At 37.3% G+C, this 22,828-nt stretch overlaps 2 protein-coding genes across 3 annotated transcripts in view; one reads left to right on the plus strand and one right to left on the minus strand.

Moving 5' to 3' along the window:
- enpep (glutamyl aminopeptidase) overlaps positions 1-22,828 on the plus strand; it is a 61,193-nt gene that overhangs the window by 33,429 nt on the left and 4,936 nt on the right. The window lies entirely within an intron of this gene.
- On the minus strand, positions 1,749-21,538 carry atp10d (ATPase phospholipid transporting 10D). The gene is given in 22 exon segments (XM_056269042.1): positions 1,749-2,017; positions 4,310-4,497; positions 5,292-5,396; positions 5,689-5,769; positions 5,909-6,109; positions 6,193-6,318; positions 7,704-7,780; positions 7,862-8,132; positions 9,138-9,322; positions 9,399-9,525; positions 9,678-9,775; positions 12,289-12,922; positions 13,701-13,877; positions 14,114-14,328; positions 15,437-15,689; positions 16,349-16,461; positions 17,187-17,318; positions 17,428-17,534; positions 17,614-17,699; positions 18,747-18,951; positions 20,897-21,294; positions 21,297-21,538. Coding segments are annotated over 22 exon segments (4,068 nt in total). The 5' UTR covers positions 21,372-21,538; the 3' UTR covers positions 1,749-1,803.

The following is a 22,828-nucleotide window of genomic DNA, read 5'->3' on the forward strand; positions in this document are numbered from 1 at the left end:
GTGTCTGTCCTATTCAATAAGAAACCTTTCACTTTATGTGGCCATTACTGTGGCATTCAGTCATTGGTGTGGAAATCAGTCACGTCATCACTTGTGAAAGACTGTTATTCATGAGTGAATCAAAGCAATGAGCCCACAAAAATGGCTGGCTGTCTTGAGTTTGGAAAACATTCAAAATATATAAAAATGCACTTATAGCAGTAATAAATTCTTTTATATTTTTTTCAAATATATTTATGTATTTGCAGTGTAAAGGTGCAAATTAGATGCAATAAAGAAGACCAGTCACAATTAAGACTGCAAATCAATTTTAGAAAGAAGACCAAATGCAATTCTGTCTAACACTACAATGCTGTAATTCCAGCAGTTATAGGTTATATTTTGAAGACATTGTAACACTGTAAGTTGTTTTGGATGTTTTGAATCATACAATTATGTTTCAGTGATTAAACTGAGGTCACAAAAACAGTAGGCTATGTTTGGTCTGAAGTAAAAAAGAGTGAAAAATTACAGAGCAAAGACTCCAATCACTTTAACAATCACAATACATTTATTGTAATGCAGGGTTTTTGTGTGTATTTTTTTTCACTCCGAGCTAAATTTAAAAGTTGGCATCCCTGATTTTAAAGCCAATTCTTATCTCTCAAAACAAGTGCTTTACAATAACACATAGGCTATCGGTTGTGAGTATGTTCATATTCATGCACTAGTCGAGTTTTTAGGTTTTGAATGTTTTATTGCAAGTTTTACAAATATTACATAGGGCTTACAAGATGACTTTCAATAATGTTTTCAAGTCAATGACTCAAAATCATCTAAGCTGATCATTCTGGATTATCGATTCACATTCTAAGCATTCACTTTTTGCAATAAAAATAAAATTGCATTTAAGTACAAAAAGCAATCTAGCCTTTATCATGAAATACTGGACATGTATTTTTTGTAATTTGTAATGCATGCAGTAGGCGTGTTCGATATCAGAATAAAAACACAAATGAACATCAAGGACCTTGGGTCAAAAATACATTAGCTCATGTTTAATTTCACCTCATTTTATTCCTGAGCAGGGAAAATTCAATGAATGTCTTTAATGTAACATCCTCATGGTATCAAACTTCTCCATGATCTGATATCTAAAAAGTGTAATGTTTTTCCCAATTACTGAAAAAAACAAAACATCTTTATTCAATCATTCCTAGTTTCAACCAGAGGAAGATGGTCATTTTACATTTTGCTAGAATATAAAATCTGAAAAAACGACTGTGTGGGAAATTGTGAGTTTATGTGTAGTATATGTTAATGTTTAGTGTGCAAGCTCATGAATATTTTAGCCTCAATAACCAAAAATGGAGTATTGCATTAAAGTAGGAGCAAAGTAGCCACTGTTTCTTGCCATACACTAGCCACATCCTGACCCACAATTCATCCTCACAACTCTTGAGGTTCTTGTGTGAGGCTGGAGTGCATGTGTGAATAAAAACGTCACAGGTCCAGCCGTGTGAAACGTAAACAGTCATCTGCATATCTTTAGCCTACAAAAGCCAGACTCCAAGTCCACTCTGCGGTCACTGGACAGGAATGAGTTTGCGATGCAGTTCATCTGTAAGCTCCACCGGCAGAGGGTGTGAGAGCCAAGGCACATCACAGTAAAAACACTCTCATTGGCCAAAGAAAAGCCAGCTCTGAATTCTGACTGGTTAGAGTATCTACCGATCACTAAAGTGCAGTAAAGTACCGATCACATACGGTCACTATTTGAGCTAATGACCATGTTTATATGACCAAAAGGGTCTTTGTTATTGGTCATGAGAGAACAGCGCCTGGTTCAGCGATACAATCTGTTAAATGGGGCATGTCAGCATTCACACTGAGGTTTTGAGGGACGTGTTTTTGAGCGGATTTGTTCTCCCTCCACTTCTGTAAAGAGGAATAGTCTTGTGCCGAGAGTCTCTCCATTTTCTGTGCTCTCACCAGGTCAGATGGAAAGATAGTGTTACAAAAGGCACGAAACAGGATCCTGAGACACAGAAAGAGATGAAAAGACAACAGTGAAATATACTGTACCATCATGAGCTGCCTTTAAAGGGTTAGTTCACCCAAAAATGAAAATTATGTCATTAATGACTCGCCCTCATGTCGTTCCAAGCCCGTAAGACCCCCGTTCATCTTCGGAACACAGTTTAAGATATTTTAGATTTAGTCCGAGAGTTTTCTGTCCCTCCATTGAAAATGTATACACGGTATACTGTCCTTGTCCAGAAAGGTTAGAAAAACATCATCAAAGTAGTCCATGCGACATCAGTGGGTTAGTTAGAATGTTTTGAAGCATCGAAAATACATTTTGGTCCAAAAATAACAAAAACTACGACTTTATTCAGCATTGTATTCTCTTCCGGTTCTGTTGTGAAGCCGCGCTCAGTGACGCTGCTGACGTAAGACGCTGCTGACGTGTTATCACAGCTTCGTTTACAGTCTGAGGGAGACGCACGCTGTAAACAAAACAATCTTCGCAAACATGTCTAAGGATTTCGACACGGAGGAAGACTTGCATTTTTTTGTCCAGCCATATTTATTTGAACACAAATACACAGATGCACCAGAACACGTCAGCAGCGTCTTACGTCATCAGCGTAACTCGTGACACTGCGGACTCGTGAACGCGGATTGACAACAGAACCGGAAGACAATACAATGCTGAATAAAGTCGTAGTTTTTGTTATTTTTGGACCAAAATGTATTTTCGATGCTTCAAAACATTCTAACTAACCCACTGATGTCACATGGACTACTTTGATGATGTCTTTATTTCCTTTCTGAACAAGGACAGTATACCATGTATACATTTTCAATGGGGGGACAAAAAGCTCTCGGACTAAATCTAAAATATCTTAAACTGTGTTCCGAAGATGAACGGGGGTCTTACGGGCTTGGAACGACATGAGGGCGAGTCATTAATGACATAATTTTCATTTTTGGGTGAACTAACCCTTTAAGACAAGATGAAAACATAAGTGACTGATTCCAATAAAGTTTGTCCAAAGTCTTAAGGAAAGACAATTCAACGGGCAACTATTTTCTATGCAGTTAAGAGTCATACAAGTACAGATATTATCAAGTTGAATGGGGAAAGACTGAAAACTTGTATGTCAAGATTACATTTAAATAACATTTCTCAAATAATGGTGTCATTAATACTGCTTTTTCAGCTCTCATCACACTATACAATTTTAAGCGTGCATGTTTAGGCCTTCTCTGTGAAAAAGAAATAGATTTCTTTCCCACATAAATAGGAAAAAACTAGGCATCGCAGAATTATTCTTTTTGTTAGAAGTGTATAAATACTCTACTTGACTTTTGCCCCGAATTGCTAGTTTCGATGCTAGTTGCCGAAAGTCAGAGACAGTCAGCAGATTTTGGGAGCGTTCAGATTTGACAGATTTAGCTGAAAAATCTCAGTGTATAAAGGGCACAGACTCCGATTTGTAGCTTCAGACTTTGATTCTATCCAGTCGGAGGAGATCAAACCTGTTTGATATTTTGAGCCGATTTTAGAACACATTGCTTTCATTTGTCATGCGGCTCCTAGAACGAGGCGCATGTTTCTGCGTGATTTAGTGTTAATGGGTCTTTTATTTTCAACACATTTGCATGTTCATGGTTCTCTGATGTTGGTTAATGGTAAATGGATAAATTTTGTTAAAAAAATGTACTTTGAACCTGGACTTTAAAGTGGACTCAAACCTCTTTTTTAGTATTTATATTTGTGATTCACATTACAATTATACTAGTGTTTAAGGAACCCAAGCAAATTAAATAAAATAATAATTAATTATTATTAGTTTTAACTAATTAAGACAGAATTTACTATTGTAAAATCATCACCATTATCCTTTGAAATAAAAAAAATTAACATTTCATAATAATAATTAATTTATTTTATACCACAAGTTACAATACTAATATTTGTGTCTTAAATTATTCACTTTTAACAATTCAAGTCCTTAACCTGTTATTTTGGTGGAATACTGCTGAAATGCTGTAAACTTCTGCCCACAAAATTATGCGAATGTGTAAATAAAGAACCCCATTTGGGAAACCCTGTATAATGCCAAGTTTTTCTGTAACCATTTAAAAAGCCTGCAAGTGTGTGATGCCTAGTGTTTTAATGTTTTAAGTCATGTAGTGTATTTAAGCCTTTAACATAAAATCTTGGTAGTCAGGTAACTGGGGTTTTAAACAGTATTAGGCCTACAGTTTGTTATTGAGACTGGTATGTGAATGAGCTAATTCAGGTATGTGTGTGTAATACCTGGGTAGCAGGGCCAGGACTGTTGTTAGTCCACATACTAAATAGTAGAGCGGCTCAGACATCATTTTTGTCTCAATGCCGTAGGGGTTTGTAGGAGAATTGCATGTCACACACGTAATGCTGAACAACAGGGTAAAGGCATAATAGAACAGGACACTGAAGAGCAGCAATGCAGCGTGTATCCACGTCTGCACAAAAAAAGAAAAAACACACAAGACCAGCATTAGCAAAAGATACAGAGCCAGTCTTCCATAAATAAAGACATTAATGATAGTGCTATGGTATGCAAATTTTGTTACAAGAATAACTCAGTGCTGCGTTGTTACTGTGGTGCTTTATGCAACATGCAATTTCTCTGTGCATGCTGAATGAGAAGGTGCTGAATGATTTGAGATAATGCTTAAAGAGATATTTGATCATTACTGTACAATTATGTGGAGCTGTATTTTGGACCAATAACATTTCACGTGGGGGGTGGGACAAATACTTCAGATTTACACTACCGGTCAAAAGTTTGAAGTTTTTAACTGGTTTTGAAAGAAGTCTTTTATGCTCACCCAGGCTGCATTTATTTAATCGAAAATAAAGTTTAAAAAAAACAATATACAATAACCGTTTTCTATTTATACCTGTGATGGCAAAGCTGAATTTTCAGCATCATTACTCCAGTCCTCAGTGTCACATGATCCTTCAGAAATCATTCTAATATGCTGATTTGCTGCTCAAGAAACATTTCTTATTATTATCAATGTTAAAAACTGTTGTGCTGCTTAATAAATTAATCCTTTGGGAAAGACACTTCTTTCAAAAACATTAAAAAAGTCTTAATTATTCCAAACCTTTGACTGGTAGTGTAGATTTTGTAATGCTTGGTGAGGACACAGTGTGGCATGGAATGCAATAACTATTCTAAAGATTTACTTTTTAAATTGCACTGCATTATAGATGATAAATTTGCATTGAACAGCTGTGATTGGCTTACCACTGTGCGACTCTCTATGACTTGATGCAGGAGGATAATGAGGAGAGCGGAGCCATTGATTGGAGAGCCAAAGGAAAATACCCCAATATCAGACCCTGCATACGCCTTCATAGCATACAAAAACAATATGAATTATTATATGTGAGCACTGCTCTGAAAAGTATATTTGAATTGTATTGAATCTTTTAGACATCTAAATGATTAATTATATTTTAAACATTCAATTTGTAACATTGGGTTATATGGGGTTCTATTTAAATGTGCATTTAAGAAACGTTCCACACTTTTTGTTTTTGGGCACAGCCAAGATCTCAAGTGTCATTTGGGAACAATGCAAAAAAACACGGTTCAAATGAAGAATACTCAGTAAAGTGAAGTATCTGAATGAATGACTTACAGAGTAAGGTATGAAGAAACACACTATGCTTTGGTAAAACGCATCGAGAATGGTCAGCCAGAACGTGGATGGAAGATAGGCCTGAAAACACACATCACATAACCACAAATAAGCCATCATTATATTCATACCATGTAAAACACAATGCAAAACAGCTCATGAGCTGAACACAACAGAAAGGCAGAGTACAACAGAACGACGTGTGAGACAGGATGACCACCTGCGACTTTTGTCCAGACTCATAGAGATCAGGCAGTTCTAGGAGTGTCTCGGCAGACACATCTTTGTCCAGCACTCCATATATGAGTGGAGGTATGGAGGTGAAGAGAAGGTTGAAGAAGATTAAAACCCACGAGTTGGTCATCGTGCTGCCTGAAAAGCCACAGACAAACTGGTACCAGAACAACAGGTTCACATACATCTACATGAAAAAAGAAGAAAGAAGAGGAACAAGTCAGGAACGCATTGATTCATAAGATAAGAGGAACTGTGTACATTACTCACCACATTCTTGTAGAAGAAATAGAGGATCATGTTAGCCAACCGTGTGTAGCACCAATGACCGTGAACCAAAATTAGCTTTCTTAGGAACTTAAATCTCGAGATGGCAAAGTCACTGGACATCACCGCCTACATGAAGGGAGAATACATTATAAACATTGCAAGAGTGGGAAAGATCTGTTCTGTTAAATGAACTACAAGGTTTTAACTATAATATTAAATCAAATGTTTTTCCCCTATACATAATATTTCACAATATTAATGTTTTCACTGTATTTTTGGTAAATAAATGCAGACTTGTTGAGCATAAGTGAGTATTTGAAAAATCTTAAAGGGCAACGTGCAGGTTGAATTTATAACTGAATTAATACTTGATATTGTCTGAAGAGGTCTTTTAAAAACACATATGTAGAAATTACTAATGAAATCTCATTTGATGTAGAAATTTTGATGAAAATGTGCTAGGCTCTGGAATACGCCGTTCCCGCTAGCAACGCGTCATATGACGTAGGCCGAGGCAAATAAGAGCTCGCGTTCAGCTGTAGTTAGAGCGGTAGTGAGAGACAGAGAAAGTTTTAGATCGAGTTTTAGAGATGCCATAATGGTAAATTATTGTGTTTGTGCTGGTTGCACGAATTCCAGCCTGTCAGGACATCGTGCCCATCATTTTCCGTCTAGGAAAAACAAGGCTTTTCGTTCTTGGGTGCGTTTTGTGCAGGTGAAGAGAGCAGACTTCACTGCCGCGTCTGTCACCACACACTCGGTCGTTTGTTGTAGCGCACATTTCACTCCGGAGAATTATAGACCTGGAGATTTTTTGCATCACAGACAGATGGTTTAATTAATACAGCTTTGCAAACATTGCATTTTGCTGTCTTGCTCTGCGGTGTTTCCAGTGTATTTACACACAGCGAACATGTTGGCAGCTCAATGCTATCCTGCTTGCTGGCTGCAAACTGCGGAATGGATTTCCTGAGGCAGCTAGCAGACTAGCCGGCGGGTATCACTTTTGGAGTCATTTCAGCAGGATATCGGATATCTCCGCAGGTTGGATCGGGGAAATCCGATACATGAATTACGCTGGTATCGGTCCCGATCCCGATACTTGATCGGATCGGCCCCATCCCTACCTGTGGGCCATAGGCATGCTCGTCTACATCGGAGAACTCGGTTTCTTCATTCACATCCATTGTAACCTGAGCTTGAACTTGACCAGACTCCCTCGCCCATCGTCACTTCCGGTTAGTGCTTTATAGACGCGTAAGTTATTTTATCACAATTTATCTCAAAATATCGTTAATGGCTAAATATATATTACTCCAGTTCAGAAAATCTAGTTGTTTTATCATCAACATACACTATGCTATATAGGGGTGTCCAACCTGCACGTTACTCTTTAACAATCCCAAAGTATTGAACAATTGTGTAATTAGTCAAAATTCGACATAATTAGTCAAAACGAATAATACAATTACATGGGAGTACCCAAACCCAACCCTGGTTTCTGCTTGTACCTGCATGCCCTCCTGGCCTGAGATGCCAATGCCAACATCTGCCATCTGAATCATACTGACATCATTGGCTCCATCACCTGAATATGAGCGTCACATTTTAGTTCAAACAACATTCTACCTGGACATTCAACCATATACCTTTCAATGTACTTTCTCACCTATAGCCAGGGTCATGACCTTCAGCTTGTCTCTGACGAGCCGTACCACTAGGCTCTTCTGCAGGGGGGTGGATCTGCAGCATATGACTGAGCGACAGCAGCATGTGAGTTCCAGGAAGGGCTCCTGTAGCTCCTTCTGCAGAGCATAGTCCAGCGTACGGCCATCAATAACCAACACACAGTCAGAACTACAATCATCTTTAGACGCGCCTCCATTTGTGACTTGTTTGATCTCAAGTTGTAACTCATGAAGTTGAGCCTCACAAGCCTCCTGAGGGACAAAGCACACGCATTCAAAAAATGTAATTCAGATTTCAGTTTTATATACAGTGCAACAAAGGATTGAACATACTGGCATCTACCTTTGTATTTTGTTGACATTTTCACCCTAGGTTTTGCATTTTTTTCTAACATAATATAATACAATATAATATAAAACCAGGGCTGTTTTATTTTAATTAATTACATGTACAAATTAATGGGAATTACCAAAACCAATATAGGCTAAAAAGCTAAGTCAATTAGTTCATGCACTTCCTGAGAATCAAACCTACGACTTTGGCATTGTCAGCATGAAGCTCTACAGTTTGCCTAGATGTTTGGAAAAGTCTAACATAAATATACTATATAAATATATTTTGGAATTTACTTACAAGTGTGCTTTAACTTATTGCATATTATACAAAACAAATATTAAATTGACAATAGTGGACACTCAGTGCTATATATGTCATGTCATTTCACCAAAGTTGCTTGGTGGCGGTTGGCTGTATGGATGAGAAAGTAATGACCAGAGTCTTCTGTCTCGTATGGCGTTAAACAAGCCAGCTCCTGACAGACCAGTCCATGTCGTGATATTATCCGGCAAGTCTTCCACGAATTCTGAAACCTTCCACTAAACCTGTCACGATGCTGACTTTAATGGTATCGACTGATTGTCGCATTATCATGACCAAAATAGCGTAACTTGTGGGATTTAATGTGATTCAGCAATTCGCTTTTTGTTCTAGACAATATCTATACCTGCTCAATTGTCATCAGTTTTGTCCATGGAATTTGTAACAACTTTCTAATGCACTTGTTTTCAAAAGCCTAGATGGGCCTTTCTTCCTCTTTCTTCAATGTCCACACTTCACAACAGTATGTTGCAACTGGCCAAACCAGGATTTACTGATTTGTTCTTCCATATTTTCGTAAGCTTTAGCATCACCAGCTATTTATACCAGGGTGTAAATAGTCACTTTGTTAAAATTCAAAGTTCACCACCTCTACTTACCTTGCTGTCACAATTGGCCATCAGTAAGTGGTCTGTGGGTCTAATGAGTTTGCAAGCAAAAGCAATATTAATTGCCGTCTCTTGTTTGTCCCCTGTGAGGACCCATACTTTAATCCCAGCTTCCTGCAGAGCCTCAATGGTCTCAGGCACCTCCTCTTGAAGGCGGTCTACTATACCCGTTGCCCCTGGAAACCAAGAAAGAATTAGGCTAGGACAACCAACACACAATATAATTTCAGGGAGATTTCATTTTTGTCTCACCCAATAATGTGAGATTAGTTTCCAGTCTCTCAGCAGATTCAAGCAGAAGCTCTTCTCTGTTTTCAATGCTGGTTTCTGCATACTCATGTCTCTTCAACCAGGCTTTGTATTCCTGCTCTTCCATCACCTGTCAATCATATGCCAACAATTTTCTTCAAGTCTCAACCTCCATGCACAGGCATCTTAATGCAATCTATTGTCAGGTTACATTTGATGTGCTGTATGCAAATAGAAGATAATGAATGTTGCAAATAAGGGAAATGAGAGTGAAAGACGTACTTTTTTAGCAACACAGAGAGTGCGCAGTCCCTCTCTTGCATACTGGTCCAGGTGTTTCTGCGTCCGTTCTATTACTTCCCTTGAGAAACCATCTTCAGCTGCACCCACATGCACACAGAGTCAAAACAAATACTTGAGTATACACTCAACACTGTTGTGACAATATCGCATCCAAATTTCTGAAAAGTAGGACTACACAAAATGACGATATGGACTAGTCTAGTGCATTTTTAATCCTCAACAGTCAGTGATTACAATAAATACTCAGTGTGCAAACTGAAAGGGCAACACTCTGTTCAGTCTGTAATCTACTAAACATACTCCAAACACTTAAGGGATCATGACTTTTAAGACATTTTTTAAAGGTCTTAATTAACTGATGTTTGCTTGAGAGCCACGTCTTAAGAACATGCGCGAGACACTGCAAAAGTCGAGAGATGTGAGCTTAACGATCGAAAACATCCATCTAGAGAATGTTTACATAGAAAAACAATGGAAAAGCAGTGAAGAGGAATGCAATAATGCCTGTGTGAATGGACCCTTAGAGAGGTTTGATCTTTTGTACACTTTTGGGCCAACAGAAATTAGCCTTTTAAGCCTTGATACAGTATGTAAGCAGAAGCAATATGAGATGTTAAAGATTATCATATTGTTGATACTGCTAGGTGAAAACTTTACAGGTATGTTAAAAAGGGGGTCCTTCACAAAGCGATCATCATATGAGGTGGATACTGGCATCAAAAAGCTTGAAACACCTGGATTAGTCCACCATCAACCAGAGGTCACGTTATAATTTCTCATTGTCCCTCATTTTGACGGACAGGGTCGTACAAATTCTGTCATAATCTGTTATTACCAGTCATTTTAATTTTCATATTTTAATGATAATAATGCTTTTAACAGCTTTTGTTTTCATCCACATTTCCATTTTTAACCCTCTGGGCTTCTTCGGTCAAAAATGACCGAAACAGTATACGTTTTGAAATGTTTAATTTTTTTGCTTCATCGGAGGGGGATGAAACTTGGTGACTTTTGTTGTATTACCTATGTGAACACACAAAAAAATCAAGGAGATGATTCGGATATGTTAAAGGGTCTTAAAAAAAATAGTCACACTTAGCTTCCTTTCGGTCAAAAATGACCGACATAGGAAATGAATGGGAAATACGAAAAATTAGGAAAACTCAGAGAAACTTTTGGTGGTACAAACTACAGATCAGCCACTGTGCAGAAAAAAAGTGTACAGCAATGAAGGGGTGACACTCTAAAACATCAAGAGTGCAAATAAGACACCTCCCCCCCCCCCCCCACACACACACACCCACGCACACAAACACACACACACACAGAGAAATGAACAGGAAAGACTGTAACAGCAAATGTTGAGAAAATGCTAAATAAAATCAAAATTTAAAATAAAGTACAAAAGATAGGCTACTCTTTCTTGCTCAAATGCACACACACACACACCTCATCATGTCTAAAACAACAATATGAATCAAAAAGCCTTTCTATGTATTTATATAGGAAGCCTACAGGCGGTTACGGACATTACACACATTTATACATTTGTACTTATCTAAACAAAAAATAAATAAATAAAAAAAGTAGTCTTTTAGCATATCTAAATATATATCTAAATAAAAAAAAACGAATAAGAAAGAGAAATCATGTCTAAAACAGCAATAGGAATCAAAAAGCATTTCTATCTATTTACATAGGAAGCTATGGGCAGCCACCAGGCGGTTACGGACATTACACACTTTAAAACATTTTTAAAGCCACTGGATGGTGGTATTCTCACTTGAATTTTTTTTTGCCTGCTGCCAGCATTATATTTTAATGTGCCACGTTGAGTTTTTTGAATTTTTTTTTTTTTTATTATAATAATAAAAAAAATAAAAAAATTCTAATGGAAAAAATAGCTCGTAAAAATTAAATAAATAATGCAAAGTATCATAAAAATCTTTAAAAATTCTTAATAATAAGAAGAAAATATTATTGAACAAAAATATATTTGAATGGTTTTCCTGGGGGGAAAAAAAGTTACATTTTAAGGATTCGGTCTTTTTTGACCGAAAGGAAGCCAAGTGTAACCACTAAACAAAGAAGCCCAGAGGGTTAATCATGAAATTACAGGACGAGCATAAGGGCAAGATTATGCATTTATTTATTTAGGAACAAAACAGATGAACAGAGACTTTTTCCATAGTGACAGCAGAGGCCACTAAAACACAAGCTTTTGGGCCTGAACAGGCATATATGACCAACGCAGTATATTAAAAAAAATACATTATCTAAAAATAATTATTTAGATTATGATATGAACAAAACATGATAAATTAACTGAACTCAACTACATTGATGCTTTGTATCTGCCTGAACACAAATCTTTCTCCTGGTCAACTGGACGGGGGTGGAAATTACAGTTACAAGTTACGGTACAATATATCACCCTCAGTGTAATCTGTCAAAATGACGGCCTTCAGATTTTTCCATCACTGCTAAAAAAAATCAGTCAAATGATGGAAATGACCTTTGGAGTGAACTAACCTTAATAAAACATACATGAGCAGCTTTGGTAAAGCAAAGACGCCACCTCACATACCTTCTTCAGCCAGCTCCATAATGACGTTATCAGCTCCTTTAGTGTAAACCACCACGTCTCCAGTGAGGGGATGGCGCACCACCACAGACATCCTCTTGCGGGCAGAATGAAATGGCAGTATGTGTAGCAGAGTGATAGACAGTGGCCCTGTGCCTGGAACAGCCACGAGGACTTGCTCTGGGGACCGGCCCAGCAGAGTACACCCATAAGCCTTTGCTGCTTGCACCAATGCCGCCTCATCCGGGCTCTCTGCCTCGTACAGCAACTCTTCTGCCTCATCCTCATCATCACTCTCAGTCTCATCAGCAGAGTTATCTTTGGCTTTCTGTATGTTGTCCACGTCCTCGCCCCACGCCCCACTGGGCAACAGCGCAGGAGTGACAGGGATGGATGGAGTGCTTGAAGGGGTGCCAGAAGGTGTGATGGGGGACTGTAGCGTTTTGATGGGTGTTTGAGGGTTGCTGTTAGGGAAGTAGGAAGCCGAACGACCCCGGGCGAAGAGTTTCTTGGTTAGGCTGGGAGGAGTGTCTGTGTTTTGACTAGGTGAATAGGGAAAGCGGGGTAGACTTAGCTTCTGAAACATGGCCTTCATCTCCTCTAGAGAGCGCAGGGGTGTGCGAACCACAGGCATCTGAACCTGATATTACATTAACAGATTCAAAAACATGCAAGAAATGCACATATAAGACGTATAATTATTTGCAATATCAATTTATGTAATATTTTGGCTAATTTGATTATGATTTCAGCAATGAAAAATTAGTGTATTATTTATTGCACAGTTTAAACCATGTTTGAGGTTAATTTAGTTTTGACAGTGGCTTACAAATTGACTGGCTTACTGGGAAAAGCCCCGGGCCTAAATCCATCGCTAAGGCCAGTCTGTTCCTGCAGCCATTAAAAACGGGCACAGATTAAGATCAGTCTTAGAAAATCATTGTTTACCCTGCTCTAATGGTTACAACATACTTCATATGAATTAAATTTTTATTACAAAAAATTTCTACCTAGCGGATTGAGATGCCAAACTACATATTATCAAAATTGACTAATTGTTTAAAAAAAAAACCCAAAAAACTGTATAATTAGATGGGTTTTCGGGTATACCTGACACCTTCGGACGAATTTCTTAGTGGTTGTTCACATAAAAAAACAGCTTCAAAACCAGCTGGACACAGTTTTAAAGTTCGGTCACATTTACAGCTGTTTAGTGACTTTTCAAAGGCGAAATCCTGCCATTTCAATAGGAATCCATGTGATTGGAATTTTGTGTGTCCAGAAACTAGATTTTGGGTTCAAGTTGGTCATGCAGAAAGCAGCACTGCGAATCTGCATGACCAACTTGAACCCAAAATCTAGTTAGGGAAAGGTTTCAGACTATCAGTTTAGTTAATTAGTAAAGACTTGGATCATACCACGTGTCTTGGCTGAGTGGGTGAGGAAACTACTACGGTGTTGCAGACAGTGAGGGCGAGAAAGAAGTCTAGGATGTGAGAGATTTCGGCAGCTTCTTGTTGGAGAGGGGAACGTATGGGGGATGACAGTGTGCTCAGCTTCACATGAAGCTGAGGGTCTGGAACAACAGCACACTCCTAGAGAAAAAATGATTTATGATTTATTTACTTATGACAATAAATACTTGAAGTGCGTGTTACAGTGAAATTAATAGACGACTAATACAGGGAGTAAAGAAATAAAGTAATCAAGACAAGGAAAAATACACATGCAGATTGTAAAACACTGTAAAACAAATTGCCCCTTGGGGATAATAAAGTTGACCTAACCTAACCTAGAGTAAATGCCAAAGATAAGTCTTTTCTTTTCTCACCATGGTGCTGCTGAAGGCTCCGGGTGTGTGTCTGCGGAGCGTGTCGTGGACTGAGTGCGTGTCAGACTCTGCAGTGAGGGTATTGAGGGACACTGAACTCCGGTTGCAGCTGAGCGATTTACAGCTCAGAGACTTCCTGCTAGTGCGTGACCTCAGGGTTAGAGAGTGATCTGCATCGCCACAGCCCTGCGCCTCATACTGTTCCAGAGAAATCGCTGAGGAGAAACACACAAACATGATCAAGACCATGACGATAGCTACATATTTTCACGCATAAACACCCATTTATACTTTTGATAAAATGTGTGTGTGTGTGTATGTATATATATATATATACACACACACATATAGACAAAATAAAATAGATTATTATTCACAAAAAGTTTGATATTTTAAAGACTACTATATATATATATATATATATATATATATATGTAGTTGTCTTAAAAATCTAATTAGTTGTTGTGATCATTTTTTTCCCATTTAATTATTAATATACATAATGTACAATATAATATAATTTAACAATAAATCACATTTAATTTAATAAATCACAACTTCTCATGATTTATTATCAGTTTTTAAAGAGTAGAATGAAAAATTAAACTGTAATATGGTAAATTTGGTAAATGTGTTAAAAATGGGTATATTTTTATTATAAAAATAAATATCTTAATATTAATCAATTTATGAATATCTTAAGTTAGCATGTTAAAGGGATAGTTCACTTTGAAATACATTTTTGGTATGTTTTAGCTTACCTCAAGGGCATCCAAGATGTAGGTGTCTTGATGGCCTAAGACACGAAACGAGCGGTTTGTGTGAGAAAACGAACAGTATTTCCCTCAGATCACTTGGACGTGGCTGTGTTTACAAGAGGTAAAAACGATATAAATACTGTTCGTTTTCTCACACAAACGGCTTGTTTCGTGTCTTAGGCCATCAATGTGTACTTACATTTACGAGTCATTAAATCATGTTTAATTTGGACTTCTCTGTGTATGCTCTTTGAGGAAGTGACCATAGACCTGCATTATATGACTGACAGACAAGAACGGTTTGACCTAAAAATATCAAAATTCAAACTACTGCGGAAACAAAGACACCTACATCTTGGATGCCCTTGAGGTAAGCTAAAACATACCAAAAAATTTATTTCAAAGTGAACTATCCCTTTAAGTTTGACAGCCTTAAAAAACATTCAGTAAAATCTTCAGATAAAAAATAAGCAAGTCAACTTTAATTGAAATTTTTTATCCTTATAAACAGCATACCCAAAGAATCAATCAGCCGTATTTAAAGGCTGTTTTGAAGTAAACTGACCGTTCTCACGGTGAGGGTACTCGGTTCCTGCCACAGTGCAGCGGCGGAACAGCATGCGGTTCTCTGTGAGGGTTCCCGTTTTGTCAGAGAACAGGTACTGGATCTGTCCAAGATCTTCTGTGATGTTCAACGCTCTGCACTGCACTCCTGTGTCCAGTACTGGGTTATACAGATTTAAATCATTCTGAATAAAATATATCTGTCCCAGCTTCACAATCTCTATCGACACATAGAGGGAGATGGGAATCAGCACCTACAACACACAAAAAAGAAAGAAGAGGAGGACAGCAATGTAAGATACATAGACAAGTAAGATTGGTTATATGCTTACTGAAGTATTTAACTAAAAACCTGATTCATGAACTGTAAAGGATAGGCCTGATATACTACAAAATCTTGAATATCATTGTACATGTACCATAACATTTTTTAACTTTTAAAAGGTCAAAAACTTTTTATAAAGAAATGACAAAAAATAGGGCAACAGAATACAGAATTTATGCAAACCAGATTTAAAGGTCCCGTTCTTCGCGATTCCATTTTTCAAACTTTAGTTAGTGTGTAATGTTGCTGTTAGAGCATAAATAATACCTGTAAAATTATCAAGGAGGGACTTCATAGAACAAGGAAGTCATCGGGCCGTTTTTTGGACAGTGAAAACAGCGGTATACAGATAAGTAAATTGTGTGAAAAATACTGTTTTTTTACACGCGAAACATGAACACATGTTATATTGCACACTGTAAACACAATCAAAGCTTCAAAAAACATGAAGAACGGGACCTTTAAACCTGCATCAAACTATCATAAAATGTTACATACTCAAATTTACTGACGATTTAGCTAAAGCATTACCATTAGATAATAATTGGATTAGACATGACATGCATGTGTCCGCTCACTGTCACTCACCTGCAGAACAATGATCATAGTCCAAAACAAGTAAAAGGCAGCGAGTGCAGGGTGTGTCTCATCAGGAATCATGAAAATAGCATTCTGTAGTCCACTCAACCAAACACCATGACCTATATATCACAATCATATTTTTACTAAACCCACAAAAATAACACTAAGCGTGTACTGGAGCTGCACGATTAAAGTGACTGTAATTTTCATTTTGTTACAGACTGTAATTTTTTATTTGTCATTGAATCATTCATTCAAGAGATTAATAGAAACGCTCATTCATTCAGTCATGAAACAAGTGAAGTCTTTATGAATGAGTCATTGAATCATTAATTCAAACTTAATTAACAAAAATCTATTCAAATTAATTAAATATTTTTTTAATAGACTGCTGTAATTAACATTTTGCTGAATCTCTAATAAATTACATTAAAATGTAATATTGTTTAGCTGCCTAATCAGAATCGTAGGTGAATCATGATCTTTATTTTAAACAAAACTATCAAGGAGACATTTTAGACAACCTCGAGCGAGTACAAATGTGTTCTGCTGACTGCCATTAGAATTTTAAATGTTGAGAAGATATGAATATGAGTAGGGGTGGATATGTATGCATGTACATATGGGAATGTTATTGTTTTTATTTTATTTTTATGTATATTGTTATGTTGTGTTGGTGTACTTGTGTGTGGTGTATAGTGAAGCCAAAGACAAATTTCCACTTGAGGACAATAAAGGAACTAAACTAAATCATAATTTTCAATTTATCTAGAATCGTGCAGCTCCACCTAGTACTTAATAGTTTAAATGCTAACACAAGTACATCAGTGACCATTATACTAACCTACAGCAGAGATAAGGCACATAAGTAGCAGTAGAGCGACACTCCAGAGGACGTCCATGTTGAGTCTGCGCTCCAGTTTACTTCGTTTGTAGCGCGGCCCACTGTTATTCTGCATCGCTTTTGTCTCGTGACCTGCATACAATTACACACAAGCTCTTTATCTTTCTGCAATCTCATATCTTTTAATGTGAAGCTCTTTATCTTTCTACAATCTCATCATATCTTTTGATGTGAAAGTGACCTGCATAGACTACAATGCCAATCACAGTCTCCGTGTTCCTCACAGTGCAGCTCCTCAGGAGCAGGTTTTCACTATGGAGTCCAACCCGTCCTTTACCAGGATGCTCCCTGTGTAAATACAACAATTTTAATAATTCTTTAAAATGCCTTGTTTATCATTTACAGAAGCAGTTTAATGCTTACTCACATGAAGCCTCTGAACCGTCTCAGGTCATTGTTGGGATTTTCACACTCAATGCGACTGCTGTAGTTTTCTGGAATAAATTCAGATCCCTAAAGGAAAATCACATTCACAATTTTTTTAAACACACTGCTCAGAGAGGTTTTTATTTTCACAATGTTTTTATGCCAAACAATTTAATAAAGTTTTCTTTTAAGGATTTCAGCATTTCAGAGACTTTTTTCTTTGTAATGACGGTTACACCCTACTTTATGCCCCACAAAAAAAGTATTTTAATTTAGAAATTCAGAGAACATTAGATGATGTGATTTAAAATAATTGTCAACAGTAGAGGCAAAAAGTGATGTCCAGAGGGTATATTTGTATTTAGAAACCCTAAAAGTTCTATTAAACCATCAAAATTTGAGAAAAATATTTTAAATATATATTTTTAAATTAATTTCATTGGTTCTCTCTTGTTTTTCCATGTGTTCATAATTTCTTTGTATGACAGCCTGGCCAAAAATTATGTTCGCACAACTTGGCATGTTTCATTGCGTTATCAGAAATAAAACAATTGACTCCAAGCACGACTATGCAACATGCTTATAAAATTATATGATTTTAATAATATTTGGACAAAGGGTGAAGATTTTCCAAGGCCGGACATCACTTTAGGCCACTTTTGTATATATGAAATGCATTTTATTTCTTTTAAAAAGCTTTATAGATTTCAATACAAAAAACAATTACCTTTATACAACTTTTTTGCAATGTGGAATTAATCTATTTTCTGTGAATTGCGAGATTTACGATTTATTAGCCGCTATAGGTAAATAACAAGTAGAATAACAAAGTGCAGTAAACAGTAAAATAATTTGTGCTACAAACCAATGTTTATAATTATGACAATACGTTAAAATAATATGGAAAGAAATACCAGTTTGCAATATCAAGCAGCATAACAAGGTGTTTTGTACAGCTAAAAATTACTGGAAGCGGATTGCACGGGAAGACACACACATTCAATTTACAAATGGCCGAGTCGGCACTCACGTTAAAAATAAAAATACAGCAAAACATATTTTACCTCATATATTTATGGAGAACAAACAGAAACAATGGTGATGAAGATGCCAATGAAATGCATAGGTACAAACCTGTTGTGACAGGTCACGGACCACCTGCCTCTGTTTGAGGTTGGTTTCTCCATCCAGGTTGGCAGTCTCGATGTGACACACTCCATTAGAGTCAGATGAGTGCAGCAGCACCATGTCAGCAGGAATGATCTCATTACAGCTGAGACGGACCAGATCACCAACACACACCTCCGCCCAGCGGCGCTCAATATACCGCAGATGCTTCCTTCAATACACAAACACACTTTAAATGCTTTATTTGGATTCACTATTAATATTGGATAAACACAACAGACACAATGAAGAAAGGCACTTTTCTAGAATAATTGAAACCGAGCTGTAATTCACTAATTGTTTTGCTTTTCTCAAAACTCTTTTTCAAACATGCAGTTCAAACAACAGTTTTGGTGAAATAATATCATACTCTGGCTGATGCTTTTAATACAGAATTAAAGACACAATCGTGACTACATGTTAAATCTTATACATTTTGTTAAACATTTGGACTTGATTGGTATCAAAATATAATATGTGGAATATTGATTGCTTTGTGCATGGCTGTACAAAAAAATGTTTTTATATAATATAATGTATATATATATATATATATATATATATATATATATATATATATATATATATATATATATATATACACATATAATATATCACGTACTCTGCTTATTTAAAAAAAAAAATCATTATACAAAATAAGCAAAAAAAGACAATAAACTATTACAGTTACGTAGGAAATTGGCTTCCAGAAATAACAAATGCATATATACAGTTTCGTGCTTATTAATAAGACTGCAGAATCACTGCAGAATACAGTATTCCAGAAAGACGTGTAAAATGTGTTTATTATTAGTCAAAACAGCCCTCTCAGTATTGATGGCCCTGAAAACCAGTCTTGCTGGTGGTATTATTGACTATCTGCAGAACCATTGTGAAACAAACCAACAACAAAAAAGTATTTAATATATACCTGCAGCATGACAAAAACATCCATGCTGTATATGCATTTCCAATGATGCCTTGTTTCTGTGCACTGATGTGCCATATGATTTTAGCACAAAGCATATTCAACATTGCTGTTTTATTCCTACTAAAATAAACACACCAGCCTCAATCTCATAGTAATCAAGTAAGCCCAGCGCTTCATTGTCACCCACAGCAACAGCTCCAGAACAGAAAAACAAATATGACCCCTAGGGCAAGGCGATCACATGGGAGCCTTTTTAAACTGAGCAGCATTACAGCTTAGCTAGAACCAAATGTCAGATAACACAACGCTTTGGTACAATATTTATCAGGACATTAGTGCAAGAAGGCAAAATATAAACACTAAAGTCAGCTGTCTGTGAATGGCAACTGTGTACAGGATCAACATGACTACACAGTATACTATAGTATATTATATATATAGTATTAACCCTTAATTAGAATACATTCTGAAATCAAAGGTATTTCTAAGCTTTTGCCTGTTGCATTAATAAACTCTTTTCATGGAAAGTGCAGAATATCAAAGCTTAAATAAAGGTTTAAAATAAACCTTTAATCAAGAGATATTCATTTAAATTTATAAAAGAAAACAGAGATCAATAATAACTATACTTCAAGCTAACCATTAACTAAGAGCTGCACTAATAAAAAAAATGACGTACGTGGGTTATAGCACAGGACACAGGTTGGAAATAAACATGTAATGTAGCCTGAGCACAGCAACTGCAATTTGCAGCAGATTAGAAGACACATTGAAGCTGTGACACTTTAACATGCAAATCCAAATGGCTGTATTTGGAGAAACCAAAGTTTGTTGCATTTGACAGTGACATCCATTGAAGGTATTAAGCCACACCTCCGAACTGTTTGAAGAACAAGCCAGAGTTAGGATCAAGAAACTGTCAAAAGTAAAATATCTGGGTCAAGTCACCTCACAGCTACATTAAATAATACCATACTACATGGTAAACATGCTGTTGAAGAACAAAAAAGCATATATATATATATCTATATATATATATATATACTGCATACATATTATGCGCTATGCCATGATCCACTGATAGCAGATATCAGCCGCCTAACCTAATAGGTTAAAGTACAAACTGACTTGTGTGTATTACGGGTATATTTTCAATTCTGACGTTCAGAATGTTTCATGCTTTTACCTGTCATACACATCACATAAGCAGTTATTGACCTTTTGGTCAGACTTCCTCCGCCGTTGGTCCTCCCAAAGGTCTTTAACAGCAGTTATGGACATCACGCAGACAATAGGAATGATGGAGATCTCTGGCTGGAACGCATTTACAATAGGCACAAAGTTCAATGCACCCAAGAAGACAAAGTATACATTGGCAAAACGATGAAGTTGCTCGAAAAGATTCTTGAGGATGAAGGACAGGAAGGTGTACTTAGTTGTTCGGACCTTATTCCTGCAGTACGATTGCTGTAATTCCTTTACCTCTTCATCTTCAGTCCAACTTGGCATGACAAGCCTTCTGTTTTTGGTCAGATCTTTTGCCATGACACCTTGATCTAGGTCTAACGACTGAATCATGGTAGCATTGACTCCTCTTGCTCCGGGAAGACGGTCTGTAAGAATGGTCCAGCCAATTCAGGCAGTTTCTCTATCCCCAGCATGTCCAACAGGTCTCACCATCACTAGTTAAATTCATTTTTATGATTCCGTCCAAGTAAAGATCATCATGTGCAAGATCTGACACCTAAGAAGTAAGAAGTGCCCTTCAAAACCTTTGTCTCAACAGTAATGTGTGGTTCAGAAACCGGTAATGATCTATAACATATAGACCGGGCCGCTCCTTATCCAGGAAACACTCCCAGGCATCATAAACAAACTAGACGTAGAGCTTTTTATGACTCAGAGGCAGTTTTTAGACCGAAAAACTGAGGGCTGGTAAATAAGCAACAAGTTTGCAGTGTGGCGTTTATCTCGGACATTTAGTATGTTATAGTGGCCATAATCAAACATAGAGAGAAGGACAGCACAGGGTGTCCTGTGTCAGATGTTGTGTTATAAGAAATGAGCACTTGCTCACTGGGAGGGGCATAACTGTGACATCACAGACTTTCACAACTACATTTGAAGTTTTACATCAAGACACTAGAGATCAATATCTCTTCAAGGAAATACTGAAGCATTGTTATAGAAAACCCTTTATCAGCTAATTTCTTTACATAGACGACTGAGGAAGGACAGGGAACAAAGGAGAAAAATTACTTCTAACGGGTAAAGTCCTTGAGAGCCTAGACGGAAGTTGTGGCTCTCAATAGCCCCTTTCACACAGCGCGTTAATCCCGGGAAATTGCCAGAACGCAGAAATTGCTCATAAGCAAACTATACACGCTGCTGAGACATTAACTTACATGTCACATCGATGTCACATGTCTTTACGGGATTTTTACGGGTTGTGTGTGAACGCACTCTCTGATTCCAGAAAATCACTGGCAGTGTGAATGAACCAAAATCAAACGAACCCGGGTCAAATCCCGGGTCGCTTTATCCGTGTATTTTCCGGAATCTCTGTGTGAAAGGGGCTCAAGTGTTCTGCACAATATGGGAATTATGCAATGTCATTTCTTGAAAATTAGCTCCTCATCTCAGAGGCACAGTGTTTGAATGTCGATATGCGCACTGGCGCGAGCTCCGCAGCAGACTCCTTCCCGACAGTCAAAGCGGCGCTACGTCAAGAAAGTGCGGACTCGTAGGAAGACCGCGAGTGCTTAGCGTGCCATTTGGGACAGGGCCACAGAAGTATATTCTCAATGTATATTCACAGTCCTAGCTCTTCCAGTTTCCCTTTTTGAATGCTGAATACAGACTACTGCCACCTGCTGGTATGGAGAGCTATTCCTCTCAGGCAGGTGCAGAACGTACATGCTAGTTGGCTGCTGGCTGTAGTCTTTGTGGTGTGTTTTGGCCCAGAGACAGTCTGTGAGCACTGAGCAGACACCACAATTGGTTTCCGTCACCGCAGTTTTTTTTCTTTGCTTATAATTCTTTGGTGTGTCTGGGCTTTAAGCAGTAAAGCTAAACTTAGTTATAGTTTAATTGATTTCGAACATTGGGATCCTTCTGA

This window comes from Rhinichthys klamathensis, unplaced genomic scaffold (genome assembly GCF_029890125.1).
Source record: "Rhinichthys klamathensis goyatoka isolate OS25496 unplaced genomic scaffold, OSU_Roscu_1.1 h1tg000280l_1, whole genome shotgun sequence".
NCBI lineage: Eukaryota > Metazoa > Chordata > Actinopteri > Cypriniformes > Leuciscidae > Rhinichthys > Rhinichthys klamathensis.